The following is a 23437-nucleotide window of genomic DNA, read 5'->3' on the forward strand; positions in this document are numbered from 1 at the left end:
TTTTTGTTACTCAACTGTGTTTTTTAAAAGCGCTGCAGCGTTTTTTATATTGCTTGCAAACTTGTTGAAAGTATTTTCCAAGCTTGCTAGCTTCATTGCTAGTCTGTTTAAACATGTCTGATACAGAGGAATCTGCTTGTTCATTATGTTTAAAAGCCGTTGTGGAGCCCAATAGAAATATGTGTACCAATTGTATTGATGTTACTTTGAAAAATCAATCTGTACCGCTAAAAAAATTATCACCAGACAACGAGGGGGCAGTTATGCCGTCTAACTCTCCTCACGTGTCAGTACCTTCGTCTCCCGCTCGGGAGGTGCGTGAGATTGAGGCGCCAAGTACATCAAGGCCCTTACAAATCACTTTACATGATATGGCTAATGTTATGAAAGAAGTATTATACAATATGCCAGAGTTAAGAGGCAAGCGCGACAGTTCTGGGTTAAGGACAGAGCGCGCCGATGACACGAGAGCCATGTCTGATACTGCGTCACAATTTGCAGAACATGAGGACGGAGAGCTTCATTCTGTGGGTGACGGTTCTGATTCGGAGAGACCGGATTCAGAAATTTCAAATTTTAAATTTAAGCTTGAGAACCTCCGCGTGTTGCTAGGGGAGGTGTTAGCGGCTCTGAATGATTGTGACACGGTGGCAATCCCAGAGAAATTATGTAAGCTGGATAAATACTACGCGGGTGCCGGTGTGTACTGACGTTTTTCCTATACCAAAGAGGCTTACAGAGATTATTAGTAAGGAGTGGGGATAGACCCGGTGTGCCTTTTTCCCCTCCTCCGATATTTAGAAAATGTTCCCTATAGACGCCACCACACGAGACTTATGGCAGACGGTCCCTAAGGTGGAGGGAGCAGTTTCTATTTTAGCCAAGCGTACCACTATCCCGGTGGAGGATAGCTGTGCTTTCTCAGATCCAATGGATAAAAAATTAGAGGGTTATCTTAAGAAAATGTTTATTCAACAAGGTTTTATATTACAGCCTCTTGCATGCATTGCGCCTGTCACTGCTGCAGCGGCATTCTGGTTTGAGTCTCTGGAAGAGGCGATTCGCACAGCACCATTGGATGAGTCTCTGAGCAAGATTAGAACCTTAAGCTGGCTAATGCGTTTGTTTCGGATGCCGTAGTGCATTAACCAAACTTACGGCTAAAAATTCTGGATTCGCCATACAGGCGCGCAGAGCGCTTTGGCTTAAATCCTGGTCAGCAGATGTAACCTCTAAGTCTAAATTACTAAACATTCCTTTCAAAGGGCAGACCTCATTCGGGCCCGGCTTGAAGGAAATTATTGCTGACATTACTGGAGGTAAGGGTCACACCCTTCCTCAGGACAGGGCCAAATTGAAGGCCAAACAGTCTAATTTTCGTGCCTTTCGTAATTTCAAGGCAGGAGCAGCATCAACTTCCTCCGCTCCAAAACAGGAAGGAACTACTGCTCGTTACAGACAGGGTTGGAAAGGCAACCAGTCATGGAACAAGGGCAAGCAGGCCAGAAAGCCTACTTCCGCCCCTAAGACAGCATGAAGTCAGGGCCCCCTTTCCGGAGACGGATCTAGTGGGGGGCAGACTCTCTCTCTTCGCCCAGGCTTGGGCAAGAGATGTACAGGATCCCTGGACGCTGGAGATTATATCTCAGGGATACCTTCTGGATTTCAAAACTTCTCCTCCACAAGGGAGGTTTCATCTGTCAAGGTTATCAACAAACCTAGTAAAGAAAGAGGCTAAGACCTCTTAGTGATGGGAGTGATCCACCCAGTTCCGCGGACGGAACAGGGGCAAGGGTTTTATTCAAATCTGTTTGTGGTTCCCAAGAAAGAGGGAACCTTCAGACCAATCTTAGATTTAAAAATCTTAAACAAATTCCTAAGGGTTCCATCGTTCAAGATGGAAACCATTCGGTCCATCCTACCCATGATCCAAGAGGGTCAATATATGACCACAGTGGATTTAAAGGATGCCTACCTTCACATACCGATTCACAAAGATCATTATCGGTACCTAAGGTTTGCCTTTCTAGACAGGCATTACCAGTTTGTAGCGCTTCCCTTCGGGTTGGCTACGGCCCGAGAATTTTTACAAAGGTTCTGGGCTCTCTTCTGGCGGTACTAAGACCACGAGGCATAGCGGTGGCTCCGTACCTAGACGACATTCTGATACAAGCGTCAAGTTTTCAAAATGCAAAGTTTCATACAGAGATAGTTCTAGCATTTCTGAGGTCGCATGGGTGGAAAGTGAACGTGGAAAAGAGTTCTCTGTTACCACTCACAAGGGTCCCTTTTCTGGGGACTCTTATAGATTCTGTAGAGATGAAGATTTACCTGATGGAGTCCAGGTTATCAAAACTTCTCAATGCTTGCCGTGTCCTTCACTCCATTCCAAGCCCATCAGTAGCTCAGTGCATGGAAGTGATCGGCTTAATGGTCGCGGCAATGGACATAGTACTATTTGCGCGCCTACATCTCAGACCGCTGCAACTATGCATGCTAAGTCAATGGAACGGGGATTACTCAGATCTGTCCCCTTTGCTAAATCTGGACCAGGAGACCAGAGATTCTCTTCTCTGGTGGTTATCACGGGTTCATCTGTCCAAAGGAATGTCCTTTCGCAGACCAGATTGGACGATTGTAACAACAGATGCCAGCCTACTAGGCTGGGGAGCAGTCTGGAACTCCCTGAAGGCTCAGGGATCGTGGACTCAGGAGGAGAAACTCCTCCCAATAAACATTCTAGAATTAAGGGCAATATTCAATGCTCTTCTAGCTTGGCCTCAGTTGGCAACACTGAGGTTCATCAGATTTCAGTCGGACAACATCACGACTGTGGCTTACATCAATCATCAAGGGGGAACCAGGAGTTCTCTAGCGATGTTGGAAGTCTCGAAGATAATTCGCTGGGCAGAGTCTCACTCTTGCCACCTGTCAGCGATCTACATCCCAGGCGTGGAGAACTGGGAGGCGAATTTTTTAAGACGCCAGACTTTTCATCCGGGGGAGTGGGAACTTCACCCGGAGGTATTTGCCCAACTAATTCTTCGTTGGGGCAAACCGGATCTGGATCTCATGGCATCTCGCCAGAACGCCAAGCTTCCTTGTTACGGATCCAGGTCCAGGGACCCGGGAGCGGTGCTGGTAGATGCACTAGCAGCCCCTTGGGTTTTCAACATAGCTTATGTGTTTCCACCTTTTCCGTTGCTTCCTCGACTGATTGCCAGGGTCAAACAGGAGAGAGCATCGGTGATTCTGATAGCGCCTGCGTGGCCACGCAGGACCTGGTATGCAGACCTAGTGGACATGTCGTCCTGTCCACCATGGTCTCTACCCCTGAGGCAGGACCTTCTAATTCAGGGTCCTTTCAACCATCCAAACCTAATTTCTCTGAGGCTGACTGCTTGGAAATTGAACGCTTGATTCTATCAAAGCGTGGGTTTTCGGATTCGGTTATTGATACATTAATACAGGCTTGGAAACCTGTTACCAGAAAAATTTACCACAAGATATGGAGTAAATATTTATATTGGTGTGAATCCAAGAGTTACTCATGGAGTAAGGTTAGGATTCCTAGGATATTGTCTTTTCTACAAGAGGGTTTAGAAAAGGGCTTATCCGCTAGTTCACTAAAGGGACAGATTTCTGCTCTGTCTATTCTTTTACACAAGCGTCTGGCAGAGAATCCAGACGTCCAGGCTTTTTGTCAGGCTTTGGCTAGGATTAAGCCTGTGTTTAAAGCTGTTGCTCCTCCGTGGAGCTTAAACTTGGTTCTTAAAGTTCTCCAGGGTGTTCCATTTGAACCCCTTCATTCCATTGATATTAAGCTTTTATCTTGGAAAGTTCTGTTTTTGATGGCTATTTCCTCGGCTCGAAGAGTCTCTGAGTTATCTGCCTTACATTGTGATTCTCCTTATCTGATCTTTCATTCAGACAAGGTAGTCCTGCGTACTAAACCTGGGTTTTTACCTAAGGTTGTTTCTAACAAGAATATCAATCAAGAGATTGTGGTTCCATCCTTATGTCCTAATCCTTCTTCAAAGAAGGAACGTCTTTTGCATAATCTAGACGTGGTCCGTGCTCTGAAGTTCTACTTACAGGCAACTAAAGATTTTCGACAAACTTCTTCTCTGTTTGTCGTTTACTCTGGACAGAGGAGAGGTCAAAGGGCTTCGGCTACCTCTCTCTCTTTTTGGCTTCGTAGCATAATACGCTTAGCTTATGAGACTGCTGGACAGCAGCCTCCTGAAAGAATTACAGCTCATTCCACTAGAGCTGTGGCTTCCACCTGGGCCTTTAAGAATGAGGCCTCTGTTGAACAGATTTGCAAGGCTGCAACTTGGTCTTCGCTTCATACTTTTTCCAAATTTTACAAATTTGACACTTTTGCTTCTTCGGAGGCTGTTTTTGGGGGAGAGGTTCTACAGGCAGTGGTTCCTTCTGTTTAATGTTCCTGCCTTGTCCCTCCCATCATCCGTGTACTTTAGCTTTGGTATTGGTATCCCATAAGTAATGGATGACCCGTGGACTGAACACACTTAACAAGAGAAAACATAATTTATGCTTACCTGATAAATTTATTTCTCTTGTAGTGTGTTCAGTCCACGGCCCGCCCTGTCTATTTGAGGCAGGTTCTAAATTTTAAATTATAACTCCAGTCACCACTGCACCCTATAGTTTCTCCTTTCTCGTCTTGTTTCGGTCGAATGACCTGATATGACATGTGAGGGGAGGAGCTATATAGCAGCTCTGCTTGGGTGATCCTCTTGCAACTTCCTGTTGGGGAGGAGAATATATCCCATAAGTAATGGATGACCCGTGGACTGAACACACTACAAGAGAAATAAATTTATCAGGTAAGCATAAATTATGTTTTTATACTGATAACAAGTTCAAACAGGTGCCATTAATACAGGTAATGAGTGGAGGACAGAAGAGCCTCTTAAAGAAGAAGATACAGCTCTGTGAGAGCCAGAAATCTTGCTTGTTTGTAGGTGACCAAATACTAATTTTCCACCATAATATGTAAATACATTCTTTCCAAATCAGACAATGTGATTGTCTGGATTTGTTTCCACATTTTGTCTCTCATAGTTGAGGTATACCTATGATGAAAATTACAGGCCTCTCTCATCTTCTTAAGTGGAAGAACTTGCTCAATTGGTGGCTGACTAAATACTTTTTTGCCCCACTGTATATATATATATATATATATATATTATATATATATATATATATATATATATATAATTTATATATATTATTTGTATTATGTACCAAATTCAACCTCTATAAGTATATATCTGTTATTTTATAAGCGGACTAGATATTTGTTCCCTAACCTTATAGCTTATTTACCATTGGATATAGATATTCAAAATATTTTTATGTTAGAATGAATTCCAGGCTTAATTTGTCAAAGGCCCCTTGCATTGGTGAAAATTGGCAAAAACCCTACTTATGCATCTCAGGCACCTCAACACTATCTGCGCACCTCTTCTCTGCTGCAGGCAACATAGCTTTGAAAAAGAGAGCCAGCCTCAGCCAGGAGCATACGGTCATGTTGACATTTTTGCATTTAAATGCAAAGTTTCTGGAAGATTCAATAACAGAATGTTATAAACAGTGATAGTCTACCTCTTTCTAGTTCTTGCTCTTTTCAAACGGTTTGTGGGGGGGGGGGTTGTTTTGATTTTTTGCTTGAGTATAAAACATTTGTTCTGCGCCTTAAATATTAGACAGTTGTGTTAATGTAAAGTTTTAGTATGAAGTTTATATTTGTAACACTCAGTATATAGATTTTATTTTAAATATGGGGAAAAAAATATTATTATTTGTTTTTAACCGATTATTCGATTAATCGAAAAAATAACTGGTCGATTAATCGATTATGAAAATAATCGTTACAGCCCTACATATTTACGAACATCACTTGGATTACATTTTTTTTTTTAATGTACAGTCCTGGCCAAAAGTTTTGAGAATGACACAAATATTAATTTTTACAAAGTCTGCTGCCTCAGTTTTTATGATGGCAATTTGCATATACTCCAGAATGTTATGAAGAGTGATCAGATCAATTGCAATTAATTGCAAAGTCCCTCTTTATTTCCACTGCATTTCAGCCCTGCCACAAATGGACCTACTGACATCATGTCAGTGATTCTCTCGTTAACACAGGTATCAGTGTTGACGAAGACAAGGCTGGAGATCACTCTGTCATGCTGATTGAGTTAGAATAACAGACTGGAGGCTTTAAAATCAGGGTGGTGCTTGAAATCATTGTTCTTCCTCTGTTAACCATGGTTACCTGCAAGGAAACACGTGCAGTCATCATTGCTTTGTACAAAAAGGGATTCACAGGCAAGTATATTGCTGCTCCTAAGACTGCACCTAAATCAACCATTTATCGAATCATAAGGAACTTCAAGGAGAGAGGTTCAATTGTTGTGAAGAAGGCTTCAGGGCGTCCAAGAAAGTCCAGCAAGGGCCAAGACAAGTCTCCTACAGTTTATTAAGCTACGGGATTTGGGCACCACCAGTGCAGAGCTTGCTCAGGAATAGCAGCAGGCAGGGGTTCGTGTATCTGCACACACAGTGAGGCAAAGCCTTTTAGAGGATGGCCTGGTGTCAAGAAGGGCCGAAAAGTAGCCACTTCTCTCCAGGAAAAACATCAGGGACAGACTGATATTCTGCAAAAGGTACAGGGATTGGACAGCTGAGGACTGGGGTAAAGTCATTTTCTCTGATGAATCCCCTTTCTGATTGTTTGGGGCATCCGGGAAAAAAACCTTGTCCAGAGAAGAAAAGGTGAGCACTACCATTAGTCCTGTGTCATGCTAACAGTAAAGCATCCTGACACCATTCATGAGTGGGGTTGCTTCTCATCCACGGGAGTGGGCTCACTCACAATTTTGCCTAAGAACACAGCCATGAATAAAGAATGATACAAAAACATCCTCCAAGAGCAACTTCTCCCAACCATCCAAGAACAGTTTGGTGATGAACAATGCCTTTTCCAGCATGATGGAGCACCTTGCCATAAGGCAAAAGTGATAACTAAGTGGCTTGGGGAACAAAACATCGAAATTTTGGGTCCATGACCAGGAAACTCCCCAGACCTTAATGCCATTGAGAACTTGTGGTCAATCCTCAAGAGGCGGGTGAACAAAAAATACCCCCACATATTCTGACAAACTCCAAGCATTGATTATGCAAGAATGGGCTGCTATCAGTCAAGATGTGGCCCAGAAGTTGATTGACAGCATGCCAGAGCGAATTGCAGAGGTCTTGAATAAGAAGGGTCAACACTGCAAATATTGACTATTTGTATAAACTTAATATAATTGTCAATAAAATCATTTGACACTTATGAAATGCTTGTAATTATACCTCAGTATACCATAGTAACATCTGACAAAAAGATCTAAACACACTGAAGTAGCAGACTGTGAAAATTAATATTTGTTTCATTCTCAAAACTTTTGGTCAGGACTGTATATTAATGGTTAATTAACCATAATTTGGACCAACTAGTACCATAAAAAAACTTTGATGAATTTTACAGAATACTAAATACTTTTTTTTCTGGGTTTTTTTTTTTTTTTTTTGCATTGTTCTGACAAAAAAACTGCTTAAATCCATGAAAGTGTAACTACAACATAAGGGTGTTAAATAGTTCAGGTTGTAGACAGTCATTTAGAAAGGCTAGTGCACTTAAAGGGACAGTAAACACCTTGCAATTTCTATATAAATTATTTAGTTCTACATAATGAAACATTTTCTTCTTAAACGGGAAGAGTCCACAGCTGCATTCATTACTTTTGGGAATTCAGCACCTGGCCACCAGGAGGAGGCAAAGACACCCCAGCCAAAGGCTTTAAATACCTCCCACACTTCCCTCATCCCCCAGTCATTCTTTGCCTTTCGTCTCAGGACGTTGGCAGAGAAATGTCAGAAGTTTGAGGAGGGTAGTACTCTTCGAAATGGGACTTCAGTTTTAAGTAGTCCTGTCAGCCTCTCAGTAAGAGCATGGGTGAAGGTTAGAGTCCGGAGATTCAGGGAGAGGCTTTCTGCGAAACCATCCCGGCTCATATTAACAGCTCCTTGGCAATCAGCGTTGACGAGTTTCGCTGCCTGCCTTTATTCACTCAAGTCCATGTCAGTGACGAGGCTACTATCTGTCACACTTGAAGGGCCTTGTTCCTGTTCCACAGCGTAGATTCCGGTAAGATAGTTTTATTTTAATTCATTATGTGAATGTGATGTTAACGAGAAGGTAGGGTCCCAGTGAGACTCCTTTTATCTTAAAATCATGTTTATTATGTGGTTCTATCTGCTGATGTGTAGTAATACTTTAGGCTCATGGCTTTTCGGAACATTTTGGCCTTATCAATTGGCGCAATCTTTAGATTTGCTTGCTCTTCACATGACTTGCACGGTGAACCTCGTGACCGGGTGCGGTTACGTTGTTTTTCACTTCCGTGTGCTGACTGTGTGGCGAGAGGGAAAGTCTGCTCGTTGGTTGTCTGGCTCACAGGAGGTAGTGAGTGCCCCAGCCATTAAGGATGTAAAAAAGGTGCCAGTTAGTGTTTGTCATTTTTGTAATCCCAAGATAGAGGATTCTGATTTTTTTAGACACGGATATCTCCGATGCGGAGAATGCGTCTTGTAATGAATATGAAATGGCCCGGGTTATCCATGCCCATCAGTTATGTTCCGATTACCATTCCAGAGTACTCTCTTTTCCCGATTCAGGGTCCTCAGAGAGCGTTGAGCCATCCGCCCCCGAGGATTCTAGGTCCTGTGAGGCGTGGGTCCCAGAACTTTCCTTTGCTACACAAGCAGGTATCCCTATGTCCTTTACTCCTTCTCCGGAAGGTGGCTTGTTTCCTCCAGAGGTTACGGCACAGTTCTGCATTTCCATATCTATGGCACTGGCTCATTTGTATCTCCCAAGTGAAATATTTTTAAGATACTGTCCGTGTTCTGTCAACCAGGGCCCATCGGGCGTGGGATCGCACAAATCAGTTCAGCCTCCTGGGGAAGCATGGGCCTCTGAGGCTTCAGGGGCACCAACCTTGGGGCCGGAGTCGTTTGTCGATCCGGCGAGGGATAATTTTTCCTTCAGTTATAGGTTGGCATGTCTTTGTGTTCCACTACGGCATGTTTTGGTGTTGCTAGAGGATCCTAGTCCTACTGGGCCGAGTGATCCGAGGCCTTAGATGCCGGATGGCAAACTGGGTTAGACGCTTGGGTTTGAAGCTAAAATCCTTTGACGTCTCCGTTTTTCTTTCTTTTATGTATCGGTTCCAGTTCTGAGCTTGGGTGAAGGGGGCCTCTGATCGGCTGGTCCGGTTGGCGTCCCTTTTTTCCTTGGGCGTTCACCCACGGGTGTTGCCTTTTTTTAAATTTTTAATCCGGATAGGATGTATTTAATTTGTTTGTATAAGCTCACGTCTGATATAACTTCCGTTTTGGGAATGTTCATTCTTTGGAACTGATACTTGCGATTTTGTGGTCGCATGGGCACTTCCTCCTAAGTTGCGCACTTTGGTTAAGACCGAGGTTATGTTTTCTAGTTCATATTATCGAACCTTTGGGTCAATATTTCTTGGACCTTAGACAGTTCTGGAAGTGTTCTTGTACCAGGCAGGTACTGGTCGGGTGCTGTCTACTGTTTTCTTGGGTTCATGTCACCCTCGTGGTGCTGATTATCCTGTCGGATTTAAATTAAAAAAAAAAAAAAAATTATGTCTCTTATGGCCCAGTGTTATGGACTCGGGGCTCGGATCCTATTACGAAGTATGGGGCCTGGGGCATAGATCCAACGCTTCCAGGAGGAAGGTTGTGAGCTCCGATATAAGTTGGTTCTTTCTGGCAATATTGCTTGAGATGCATGACGTCATCGTGGTTCCTAGGGTCCCTGGGGACTCAGAACCATAGGTTTCCATTCTTTTGGAGTCTGGAGATGGGATTGACTTCCGGAGGTCTAGTATCTGGCGGACGATTTGCGTCTTCACTTGCGGTATCTCTGGATGACGACTCTGTGGCTTAGTCACATTCCTTTTGCAGTTGCGATATTTCCTTCCCTCCCGTCTTGGGTTGGGTCATTTGTTCTGGAAGTGCGGGCATATCCTTCTTCCTTTTTCTCTGTGTTTCGTTCGCTCTAGTACATAGAGTGCAGGGGCCACCCTGCCTTTCTACCAGGAGCTGCGAGGCTCCCGTTCTTATTCCATTTCAAGGATGTGGGGAGACCAATCCTGCAAGGATCTCTGGAGACTGTAGTCTTCTCAAGATAAGAACTGCCTCTTGTCTTACCATGGTCTTTAGACTCTCGGATGGTATCCGTCGATCTTATTGCAGATCCAGCCCTTCGGGCTGAAGGGTAGGAGGTCTGGGGTCAGTTGCAGTCTTTTCACCTGCCTGGTTCAGGAAATTGACCATTTATATTCTCCAGTGTGTGGATCAGCTTGTTAGGCCTGTCTACATGGATTACCTTGCGATCCAGGGGTACTGGTTGCCCTTTTTCTAAACCGGTGGGGAGTCTTTTTCAGACTCTCAGGTTGTGAATATGCTAGGTTCTTTACATCTAAGGATTTAGATGGCGGAAGGCACTGTCTGGGTGCGCTCCTAACCATAGGAGGCAGCTTATGGGTTCCTCAGGAACTTTAGATCTTCAGTTTGGTTCTGTTTTTCGAGGACTCTGGCTTAGGACCATGTCTCTTGCCTTGAACGGGTATGGACGGTCCTGCTTAACTATTAGGGTTTGGTTCTCCTGCGTGTCCCTTTGGAGCGTGCGTGGATTTCTGACTCTCATGGGAAATTTATATCAGCCTGAGGCTTCAGTTTGAGGTTTTCTGATGGATCCCTACTTGTCTGCTGGGACATCTGATGCTTCTGGTAGGCTTCAGTTGTTGTACCACTGGACTGACAATATTGGGGTTTAGCCTCTATTGGTAGGTTGGTTACCGTTGCCTAATCCTCTTCTTCTCACCTAGGGTGAGAAAAAGGGTTTTTACATGTTCTCCTGGATTGGGAGGTGACTCAGCATTTGTAAAGGACCTGTGAGTCCTTGTTTTCTCGCCTCGTAGGGTTTTTTTCCCTCTCTTGCGTTCTCAGAATCATGGAATGAATTCTGGTATCGAAATGGTGTGGGTCAGAGTACGTTCTTCCCTTGAGGAGTGTTCCTTCTTTATGGAAGGCTGCTATGTAAAGGTCCTTGGACCCGAGCATGAGGTTCCTGTCATAGTTCAGGATAGCCTACCAGTTCAGTCAGGGTTCTACTCTGGGGGTTTGATTCCTCGTAGATCAATATTTTTTCTTCCAAGGGTCTGAGACTCTTGTTTTCGGTCTTTCACTAGTCTTTGGGCTGGGACTGTTACCCTGTAAGGAAGGCCGGGGATCAGTCTGCTTTTTGCTGCTTTTTGCAGTATGGACCGTTTGCTGTTATTGATTTTGTCCTCCTCTTTAATGGGGGGACTCTTTGTGTTCATCTCTCTACTGGCGGGGTCTTCTGCCAGGATGGAATGCTCTTTGGAGGGAGCTGTTGTCGAGATTTTTGGGATGTGTCCCACGATGGCTCAGGACAGCTTTGCTGCCTGGTGATTGGTCATCACGAGTTTTGCTCACAGATGGCTCTGTGCTCTCTTGGAGAGCTCTGTTTTTGCTGCTAAGACAGTTTTTCTGTCTCTGCTTGTCTAGCCTGACAGGTTTTGACTTGTCTAGGTTGCAAGGGGGTACTCACGGTTTTCTTGAACACCATGGTTAGTATGGTGCGGTGTCAGGTATCTGAGGGTGAATTTCCTGTCATCCTAGTGACGTTTTCTCCTGACTATGGACTTATCTTCTGGTCCTTGTCCTCTTAAGGAATATGTTTCCCTGGACAGTGGTCCTGTTGCAACCTCGGGTTGCTCTAAGCTGGATTGGGCCCTTTTGGCTATTTAATGGGGCCTTCTATTCTCCCTCTTGGGGGTAGATAGGGATTTTTGACCATTTTGTCTTGAGTCCGTTTTGGATGGTCCTTCAGATCTCTTCTGGGTTCCTCTACTCTTCCTCTTGGGGGGTTGATGGAGGTTTTTTTGGTTTTAGGTCAGAATGTTTTCTGTGGGAGTTGAGTGCCGCAGGGCTGACTCCTCGGAAGCCTTTGTGCTTAGCAGACTCTGGGTCTGAGTGGTCTCTAGCACTGCTTTGCAGGTTGCGTAACTGATGAGTGGTTACACAGGCTTCTGGTTTTTCCCTTGTCATATGTAGTTTTTTGTGCGGTCACGGTATTGAGTAATTTCAGGCTGTGGTGCCTTTCGAAGGAGCACTGGTCCTGTTGCAACCTCGGGTTGCTCTAAGCTGGATTGGGCCCTTTTTGCTATATCATGGGGCCTTCTATTCTCCCTCTTGGGGGTAGATAGGGATTTTTGACCAGTTTGTCTTGAGCTCGTGTTGGATTGTCCTTCGGATCTCTTCTGGGTTCCTCTACTCTCCCTCTCGGGGGGTTGATAAAGGTTTTTTGGTTTTAGGTCAGAATGTTTTCTGTGGGAGTTGAGTGCCGCAGGGATGACTACTCAGAAGCCTTTGTGCTTAGCAGACTCTGGGTCTGAGTGGTCTCTAGCACGGCTTTGCAGGTTGCGTAACTGATGAGTGGTTACCCGGGCTTCTGGTTTTTCCCTTGTCATATGTAGTTTTTTGTGGGGTCACGGTATTGAGTAATTTCAGGCTGTGGTTCCTTTCGAAGGAGCCGCCTTTTTTGTACCCACACTTTGTTTGCATCCAGTGTCCTCTAGCTTGGGTATTGTTTTCCCAAAAGTAATTAATGCAGCTGTGGACTCTTCCCGTTTAAGAAGAAAAACATAAATTATGCTTACCTGATCATTTTCTTTTCTTCTGACGGGAAGAGTCCACAGCTCGCGCCCGCCCTTTATATATGGGGCGGCAGTACATTTTTGTTCTTCTGGCACATTTTTCACCCTGATATTTCTCCTACTGTTCCTTGTTCCAGTGGCAGAATGACTGGGGGATGAGGAAAGTGTGGGAGGTATTTAAAGCCTTTTGCTGGGGTGTCTTTGCCTCCTCCTGGTGGCCAGGTTCTGGATTCCCAAAAGTAATGAATGCAGCTGTGGACTCTTCTCGTCAGAAGAAAAGAAAATTATCAGGTAAGCAAAATTTATGTTTTTTGCAATATAATTTTCATAATTTATTTTGCCCCCTTTTCATATAATTTAGCTCTGAAAATTGAGAAATTGCTAACTCTCATATCTTGAAATGCACCTGCTAATTTCTCAAGGCTAAATCTGCTACATATCTATCCCTAATTGTCTTATTCGATAATACCTGCAAAACAAAGTACTCTATACTAACTTTGACAGTGCCTACCTAGCCTTGTTGTCTGGGGACTAAAGTCCGGATTGGCTCCTCAAAAAAAAGGCCATTGGCAGGTGGAGTTTGGCTATTGAAAAAATAAATGAAAAAGAATGTTTGTTTTAAGAACTGTTAGACTTGGTTGATATGTTTTTCTATAAAAACACAGCAGAAATGTCTTGTAATTACAAGGCATTTACTGTCCCTTTAAGATAAACTTGACTTGTTTAGGGTAAAGTGTGTAGTTTTGTATTGTTTATTTATCTTTGCCAGTAGTGTTTACATGGTGTAGGTATTTGTTCTTTAATATGGATGCAAAATAACAGTCATCTTTAATAATATTTCTTTTATTTCTAGAGAACACCCCATAGGAGACAAAAGTTTCCAGACCTACATCAGGCAGCAGTCTGAGGTTTCTGCACATTCCATTTAACACGCCATAAGAAACACTTCAAGGGTTAAAAGAAGGACATTTCTGATCTTGCTCAAGAAGATGTACTCTTGTGAACAGAGCAGTGTTCTCCGCGGTCCAGTGCTGTTTCACCACATCCCCCATCTCACCAGGATAAGACTGAGCGTTTCCTATGTGTGTTAGAGGACTGTTACAATAGTTGCTATGCACTTTATTCATCTGATAACAGATGACCATTTTATTTTGTTTTATTTTGTAGCCTTTTTCTTGTATCATTTAATACGTTTTATCAGTTCAGTGAACTGATAAATATGTCTAAGATCCATTGCTTCCTCCTGTGGCATCACATTCCCGGCACCCACACGAACTGCATTAGAGTGTCATATGTTGTAAGGTACTGACTTACTGTTACATTCTGCCAGGATGGTGGTGATCTTGCACTTTGTGTCTAATAGGTTTGCTATGATTTTACTGTGAGGTCAACCTCAGAATTACTCTGTGGTAATGACCCTTATTTAGTTAAATGATAATCTTGTCTACACATTTACTGGTGTTATTACTTCAAGAGATTTCCTTTTGCCAACATTATTACGTAAAGTTATTTTTATTTTATGGTGGAGTACTCAAGCCAGAAGTTTATTAACTTCTTTAAAACGTTCTACAAATGAAAGTTTTAAAGCAGTTAATAACACCTGCTTATAAACGTCATGCAGCAATATATCTATAGAAACACTTGCTTTAAAATACTTTGCCACCAAAGTGAACAGTGTAGGCCTGAATGTGAAGCCCTCATAATGTATACAATAATGTGTAACAATGTTCAATACATTGGCTTCCTCCTTGTATTGAGGAGGAACTATTTTTGGTAACGTTTAACCTGCAAGGCCAACAGTGTATGTCTTACCACGTGCTTTGTATTTGAAATATCTTTTGTCAAATACGTAATGGTACATTAAGAAAAATGCCAACTAAATTAATATTTTAGCACTTACTTTATGTGCCAAATAGCTGTTTTATTTGTGATTGTAGTTATTGGATCATAACAATGAATAATAATACTATGTTACACCTATCACAGAAAATAGTAATCTTCCTAATTTAATCTGGAGGTGCTTTCCCTTTGACAGTAACCTTCCATCCATTGGGTTTAAGATTCTATATTTAGATAGGATTACTTTGTGTTAATTTTCTATACACCTATGTTGCTTAAAGTGATTGCAAATTTTAATGAATTAAAGCCCAGTATCAAAAAATTATCTTAAAAACAGGGGCGTTTTAATTCAGTAAAGTTTATAAAGACGTTTATTTTTTCAAATACTTACCATTGCGTTATGGTAAACATACTGCCGATTCTCCGTCCGCAGCTCCTGCTTTCTTTAGCAGATCGATGACGAATACTGCTTCAGCAAATGTTTGTGTGCCCCCTTTGGCGTCCAGCTCGTGGGACACGCAACGATTGGAGGAAGCCGGATTCATCATTGATATGCTCAACAACAAAAAAAGAGATTCAGGCGGAGGTAAAAAGCGTCTTTAAAAAGCGTCTTTGTAAATTTAATGAGTTAAAGTGCACCTGTTTCTAAGATTATTTTTTGATACTGGGCTTTCATTCTTAAAAGTTTGCAATCACTTTAAGCACCGTGGGGACTGCAAGTTTTAGATTCACAGTGGTTTTGTTGGTGTTTCTGTTCAAATCCACCCCCCCCCCAATTGTGAAGAATATTTTCATATTTCAGCTCAGTTCCGTTTACACCCAGCTGCTTTCATAGCATAGGATCTAGATATCACTAAATAATGAATGATCATTCACTAGTTTACAAACACGGTCTCTCCCATAATTATTTTCTGCTTGTACTCGCGGTACATTGTGTACGTCACACAACTTGTGGAGTGTTCCCTTTAGTAAGCGCTGACTTTTATTGTATCAAGCTTACATCATCTTTCAAGCTGTATTATATTTTCAGTGTGATATAATATATCATTCATGAGGTGCTGAGATGTTTGTCTTCATATAGTAAATCCCCTTTGTATTAGGGGAGTCTTTTTTTTTTCTTTCTGTGCAGTGTCTACTCCTGACAGATGTGGTACAGAAAATATCTGATCTTCGTAATTGGGTTAAAAAGAAGAGATATTTTGTCTACAAACAATTTAGAGCATATTTTGTATACAGTTTGTAAAATATATACAGCTACCATATTTTATTAGACAGGGCCAAAGTTTGATTGATACTTTAGGACTATTCATGTGAATAGACCCTAATCCAGCCTTCCTCAAAACATAGATTGGGATCTACTAGTGCTGAACAGAAATAATTATGTGCCTTCCTTTTTAACCACATAATATGGCTTCAAGAAACAAAATGTAAACCTGCTTTGTCAAAGTATCTGTAATGCTTATCTAGCACAGGAATATTAGTAAATATTGTATTAGAAACCCCCTATCTCAAATGTCCTTATGTTCAACATTTGGCAAATTAACATGTACATCATATAAACAAAGAAGTAGATTCCACCTCACTTAAAGTGCAATAAAACAGGTTGAGATCTGTGCATATCCTAAAAGGGCTAATTAAATCAAAATAGTTTGTTTAAAAATTGCTGGCAAGTATTTTAAAATCATTTTCAAAAATAAGCAAAATTAATTGCATAGCTAAGCTGCCCGGGGCAGCTAACTCCACCCCTCTTATCAGTGTTTAGACACAAGCATTGTATTTCAACTGAGTTCACAGCTTCTAGGCCTGCTTCAGCAGATAATCTATTCACTTTTGCATTTTACCAAAAGAACAGTAAACATAGATACAGCCATAAAAGGAATTGTGTGGGGGGAGTTAGAGTTTTACAATTCAGAAGCTAAAAAGAAAGGGTTAATGGCGAGGCACTGCAGTATAAATTTGCAGGTAAAGCAATTAAAGTACATATTATATTATTTTGTCTCTATCCCAACTTGTTTTATGTCCCTTTAAGTATGTAATACCTGCCCTTATCTCATTATCTCAACACTGGAGTTTGCCTTGGGTATCATGAGTGGTCGGTAAAAAAAAAAAATGTCCACAATAATACATTAGAGTCTGCATTAAACCAAAAGCTCCTAGTATTACCTCAGTTTAAACATATATTTTTTATATAATTTTATCTCATTTCCAGAAGGCAGATAGTAAGAATGGAACATTGTCTTTTTTTAGGTTTAAATAAAAGACATACAGGCTTTACTTGATCCATGTTTCCATATACACAGGTATAACCCGCTCATACAGCGTGTTAAGGACCGGAGCCCCGCTGTAAAGTGAAAACAGCCTTAAAGTGAAACAGAGCAGTTTTAGCTTTCTTTTCACTTGCTAGTGTGTTTAAAGACTTGAAAACGTGTTTGAACTAACATATATTAGAGGTGCAATATTGCTATGTTTAGTTTAACACTAGCTCAGCACAGCATTCAATTAGTATTCAATAAATACTGTACCGGTAAAATAGTGACAATTACTGTAGTAAAATTTGCCAGACACAGATTGCACTGTGATGCTGTAAACAAAGTGAACTGCGCATAACAAAATGGTGCCAGTCACTTTTCTCGCAATCTCACGAAGATTACAGCACTTCAGTTTCAAATATTTGGAGGTTGAACGTCGGCTCCACAAAGCACTGCATTAGCGAAGCGCTGTAAAGTGAGGTATACCTGTATTCTAATACATTGATTAACATTGATTGCAATTGTTTTCAAAGTGTGTTTTTTACCAAGTTTTTTGAGTAACAAAAAACTTGTTTGGTATATTTGGTATGTAGAAAGGTGTTAACAAAAAAAAACAACAAGAATTGATATACAGTATATTAGCTGCTTATTGTAAAAAGAAACAAAACAATACACAGAGAATGTTATAAAATCTGTATTTAGTTTCCAGTGTAACTACTAAACTAGGAGTGTTAGTAAGGAAATGAATGTTGTTTAAAATATTTTCTGATTAAGCATTGCCATATTCAGTACTGCATATTATTGACCTGGCTGAATAGATCTTCTTTCCTAATCTGATGGTGATCAGAACCACGGGTCACAGTCATCTTTTGCAGCCAAGGGATACGTTTGGTAAAAAGAAGCTTGATGTGGAGATATTATGATTAAATAGCACTGCATTTTATTAAAGGGATATTAAAGGGATATATTTAACAGTAAATACATAAAGATAATGATGTAGTCAAAGCAAAGATTATTTAGGATAACATGTAGATGCATTTTTACAATTATATTAGTTGTTTAAATATTGAATATATAAGTGTAAAGGTTTAGTTTCTATAAATGAATGGGTGCTATCATATTTAAACTTAAAGGGACAATCAAGTCAAAATTAAACTTTCATGATTTAGAAAGAGCACACAATTTAAAGAAACTTTCCAATTTACTTAAATTATCAAATTTTGCACAATCTTTTTATATTCACACTTTTTGAGGCACCAACTGCTACTGAGCAGGTGCACAATTTCACAGGGTATACATATACTAGTCTGTGATTGGCTGATGTCTCTCATATGACACAGGGGGCTGGGAAATTTGAGAAAAAAAATATTTGCCATAAAAAAATCTACTACTTTTATGAAACTCAGAGTAAGTGTTGTTGCATTGTCTTATTGTTATTGTGCAATTTTTAATTATGCAATTCTGTTGTATTTAGTGGTCCTTTAAGTTTTCCCTTATCTATCTTTTCTGCTGAGGACAATTAGGAACAGATATAAAACAGACATTAAAAAAAATATGCAAACAAGACTTGTGTAAACTCTGCTAGATGTAGAATGGCCAACTGGCAACTTGTGGGCCACATGCAGCCCTCTGCACTAGAAGTAAAAATGTGTGCCATAGTTTTTGTGGTCTCAGGTAAAAAGCAGAGCTAAATATATGCGAATTGGGGACTTCTGGTTAATGGGAAAACTCAAATTACTCCTTTGATGGAGAGAACAGTAGCTAGAGGGTACCCTGCAATATTACTTAAATATGGAAAATATAATGCAACTTTTTTTTATTACACATAATTAATAATTTTATATTACTATCATGTTTAATATCCCTTTAATGAAAGTAGTTATATATTTTTATTGATATATTTTTAAAACTATTTTGGCATTATTAGAATTTCTGTGTCCCTTAGACAAATATTTAAACATATTACACTTAATATATGTCAACATAATACTGTAGTTTTTAAAAACTCTTGCATTTTATTTCAGTCTCCGCAAACTATTCTATTTGCATAGATTTGACGCACACAATCTCCACTATGTAAAATATAGGCAAAAATATGAAAGTTTATTAGTATTGAACGTTTGGCTTATGGTACCAATAATTGCAGCAAACGTTTACATTTTAGCCTGATTCCACCAGGAAATTGTTAGAATTGGAGACATGGAATGTGCACTACTCAATACAGTGATGTGTGTATACTTCTATAGACCACAGAGTAAAAGATGAACGTGTTGCTGTAATTGGTAAAATATCAAATGAAATTACTCTTGAACCAAAATGTTAATTTTGTTTATAATAGTTTGGTCTTCATTCTTAAACCTTCTTGTGCAAGAAATCATTTGGGCTTTACCTGAGCTTGGACATAAAGCATTTTATGAAAGGCCACTGCAAGTATCCACCATTCACTTCCAGCTACAGAATATTCAGATAACAAATGCATGCTAACATTGCACAACTACAAAATACTTCTTCGTATTTTAATATTAAAGTTGTGCACATTAGGTTTCTAGTTTGCATTGCTTATTTATTCATTACATTCACCTAGCCAGATAAAAAGAACAGTCATCTCAAAGCAAGCTGATTTATTTTTATAATTAAATATGCATTATGAATATATATTATTGCTAGTTATGTTTTCTATGGGAAATAATGTCCTATACATTTCCCTGTTGCATATACGGTTTTGTCATATGTGCAAATTTGCTTGAATATGGGAGATTTTGTCCATATAGACAAACCAAAAAGCAAAATGTAAAATGTATTCTTTTTATTACATATACTAGTTCAATGAATGTTATATATATAATTTAGCTTATAGAAAAAAACAATATAATGTATTCACTTGTACTGTTCTTTAACATATGAACACTGCTTGATTTTGGGTGACTGTCTTTTTAAGTTAGAAATTAATTGTAGAGTATAATACATGGCACGGTTATTGCAAGACTGTTGGTACCAATGCACATCTTTTCATATACACCCTTTGTATGTCAGCATTGCCAAAACCCATTTTAGATACACATTTCATAATCACTGCCACATTTAATGTCACAAGGCACATGTAAAAAGCCATTGCTATACACATAGTGTTAGAACTGTCCTGCGGAGGAGAACTTGAATGCTATATTGAGATATTACTAGATAGTGTTGGATCTTGCACCACTGGTTACTTCATTTTGACATATATGTATATAAGAAAGGAAGCAAACACTGGGCTGTATTTACTAAACAGTGTTAAGCCGCAAGGCGCTTTAGGAATAAACGTTAGGATTTAGCACCACTTGGTAAATTTAGGCATGAGTATTTTAGGTAGGGTAAAGGTTTTTTTTAGACCTCTCCATTTTATCTGCCAAGTGTTACTAGAGGTTTGTATGTTCTGAGGTTCACAGGTTTGTTGGTCCTGACCTCATCACTGCCCTGCAGATTAAACTTAAAAACCATGTATCTGTAAAATATCTCATATATGATGTAGATACTGTTAAAATATGAATTGTGTTTTCCTGTTTATTAAAACAAATGTTTTATTAATTATAATGTAATGTCTTTATCTTTTCTTGTTCATATGTGAAGACTTATTGATTTGATATACTTTATAAATGGGTCAAAAATATCACTAAAGATTAAAAAAAGCCCAGTTTCTATATCTTCTGCTGCAATCTATTGCTAGCTTTCTAGGCCAGAGCTAGGAGAATATAGTGCGGCAACTAAGTATTAGTTACTATTGTTTGGGCTTAGCCCAATGTTTCATGTAAACAGGTTGTAAGTGACCTCGCTAAGAGCAGCAGTAGCATTGTCACTACGCCATATCCACCAGTGTCTCCTGCATGTCCTCCACCGTATTCAGCAGCTGACCTCTTGTTTGACTCTTCTTCAAAGTCAAGAAGTTAGGGCAGTAGTGACACCAAACAGAAACAGTAGAGTGGAATTAGAGGTAGTGGGGGCTAGTTTAATGTTGATATCATTATCAAACATTGTCATAAATGCCAGTCTCACTTCCACATCAACTAAAATGTGCAAAATCTGAGGAGAAAGAGTATAAGGCACTAAACATTTTACCCTCTACCAGTAATCAATCTGGACTGCCGGCAGGGTGGAAGCACAGAAAGAGTTCCTCCCCCTATATCTGCCTAGGGCTCTTCTTACTACCATTACCAGTGCCATCACTACTACCAGCAGTGGTACAACAAGTTAGGATCAGTGCAGCAGCATCCCATTTAGTTCACAGTGCCAACTAGCTGGGATAGTGCCATGGGGAAGTCTGAGATCATTTTGATGCGGGAAATGGGTGCATCACTAGCCGCAAATAAGAAAGCCATAGGAAACTGCTAGGACATCTAACCAACATTTACTTGGGCATCACAGGGCTGTTCTACTCGAAAGGAGAGTGCCAGTACTGGCAGGGGCAGCTGCAGAAGCACAGCTCCTACCTATAGTAATGCTAGCCTGAACAGAGGGCATGTTTAAGCTTTAATTTCCTTTGGCCTATCAATAGCAGGTTCACAGAGAAAAGAAGGACAGGGTCATGGTCGGAAGCAGCCTGCTTTTGAACTGTTTGGGGCTTTCCATTCAAGAGGTATGTCCAAACAGAAGTCCAATAAGGTGACAAAACTTACTGTGAGTTCATCACTGCTGAAAGTTTCCTACCTCCAGCAGGGATCAAGTACTACCGGCCCTCTTGCATCACCTTCAGTCAGAACATAGAGATCTTCACTATTTCATCCTTGTGTGGCACTTCTAAAAGGAGAAATGTCTAAGGCTACTGGGCAGACTGTACACTTTTCCTCTGACCTATAGAGTGCTCTAAGTGCAAAACACACCCTCCTGTCTTTCAATGATGGCAACCAGCATCTTTGAGGAGGGAAATATTTGTTCTGCTGTAGCTCAAGATGTGTCCACATGGTGGGAGTCTACTTTGGAGATGCTGGAGTGGATTCTTGAACATCCGACAGCACAACACTCCAAGTCTTCTGAACAGGGCATTGGTGCAATGTGCTCTATGGGTAGTAATAAAGGGATGACAATAAGCCAGGTAGTGACAGTCTTTGAGTCAATCAGGAACATCTCTGAAAACCTAAGTAAAGCTGCTGCACACCTGGGTCAGGTAATTTACCTAATTGAATTTAAAAAAATGACAGTGTCATTGACGGCCATAAGGCTTTACCTGGTGACAGGTCTCATGCCAAGGTAGTCACACTTATTATGAAGCTGATGGAGGAGCTGAAAACAGACTTGCATGACTTTGTAGATAGCCTACAATACATGCTGGCTACTGTGCGTGTGTACATAGTGTATTGGCAAATGGTACTAAGAGTCTGCTATTTTGGAGGGAGAAGCTTGTCCTCAGGTTGAGCAATATTCAAAGGAAAATGGGCATGTTGAGAGGAGAAGCACATGAGCCTGACATATTAGAGAGAGAGCTCCTTGTAGCCGTGGTATCTTCTCTGGCAAACTGGTTTAATATATAGTTAGTCTGCTCTAAAATAGCAATGCACTATTGGGATCAAACATAACACATCTGGCTAGCCAATGGAAAGACATATATGCGTGTAACTGCCAATTACAAGCTAGCTCTCGGTAGTGGATTTGCTGCTTCTTAGCCTACCCAGGTATGCTTTTCAGCAATAGAAACCAAGAAAACAAAGTACATTTTGATAAGAGAAGTAAACTGTAAAGTTGTTTAAAATATCATTGCTTTATCTGAATCAAGTTTATCCCTGACTTTCCCTTTTACTTTAAAAAGCATGGATATTGAAAAACAACTCTTCAATCAAATAATGCACTGTATTATCATATTATATAAATTTCTCTGTTGGTATGTGGTTTTAAACATTTGATGGGGTGGGTGTATGTATGTGTGTGTGTTTATATATATATATATATATATATATATATATATATATATATATATATATATATATATATATATATATATATATATATTTTGGTTTCGGGACAGCAGAAAACATTATTGGCCGAAACAGAAGAGCGAAAAATTAATTTACTAATTTGATTCATTCTTTGCCCCTGGCATATGGTTCCAAAAAAGATGCAGGAATGGGTAAAAAAAAAGAGGGAAGGAGCTATATTGTTTGTAGCTGATTAGCCAAAGGGTCTCACTTTTCATGTGCCCATCGTCCCCTGTCCATTCTGCCATTGCATAACTAATGATTGATGTTAGTGACAGTCAGTCAGGCACTAAATGTTGATTTTAGCTACACATCCTTGCCCAATAAAGCCTTAAAGGGACAGTCTAGACAAAATTAAACTTTCTTTCTTAAGACATGGTGAGTCCACGGATTAGCAATTACTGTCGGGAATATCACTCCTGGTCAACAGGAGGAGGCAAAGAGCACTTCCCTCCCCACAACCCCCAGTCATTCTCTTTGCCTTCAGTGCAAGGAGGAGGTGAAGTTTAGGTGTAAGTTTCTTCTATCAATATTTTTTTATTTTGAAGCCAGA

General features: G+C 40.5%; 1 protein-coding gene across 3 annotated transcripts in view; it reads left to right on the forward strand.

The window, feature by feature from the left end:
• The window catches only part of RASA3 (RAS p21 protein activator 3), a 580390-nt gene extending 559878 nt beyond the window's left edge, over nucleotides 1–20512 (forward strand). For all 3 annotated transcript variants that reach the window (XM_053707675.1, XM_053707676.1, XM_053707677.1), the window contains one exon: nucleotides 13705–20512. In XM_053707675.1, the coding sequence (XP_053563650.1) occupies nucleotides 13705–13780 (76 nt within the window). In that variant the 3' untranslated portion in view covers nucleotides 13781–20512. The remainder of the gene's footprint in view (nucleotides 1–13704) is intronic.
• The last annotated feature ends 2925 nt before the right edge of the window (nucleotides 20513–23437 follow it).

Source organism: Bombina bombina, chromosome 3 (genome assembly GCF_027579735.1).
Source record: "Bombina bombina isolate aBomBom1 chromosome 3, aBomBom1.pri, whole genome shotgun sequence".
Taxonomy (NCBI): domain Eukaryota; kingdom Metazoa; phylum Chordata; class Amphibia; order Anura; family Bombinatoridae; genus Bombina; species Bombina bombina.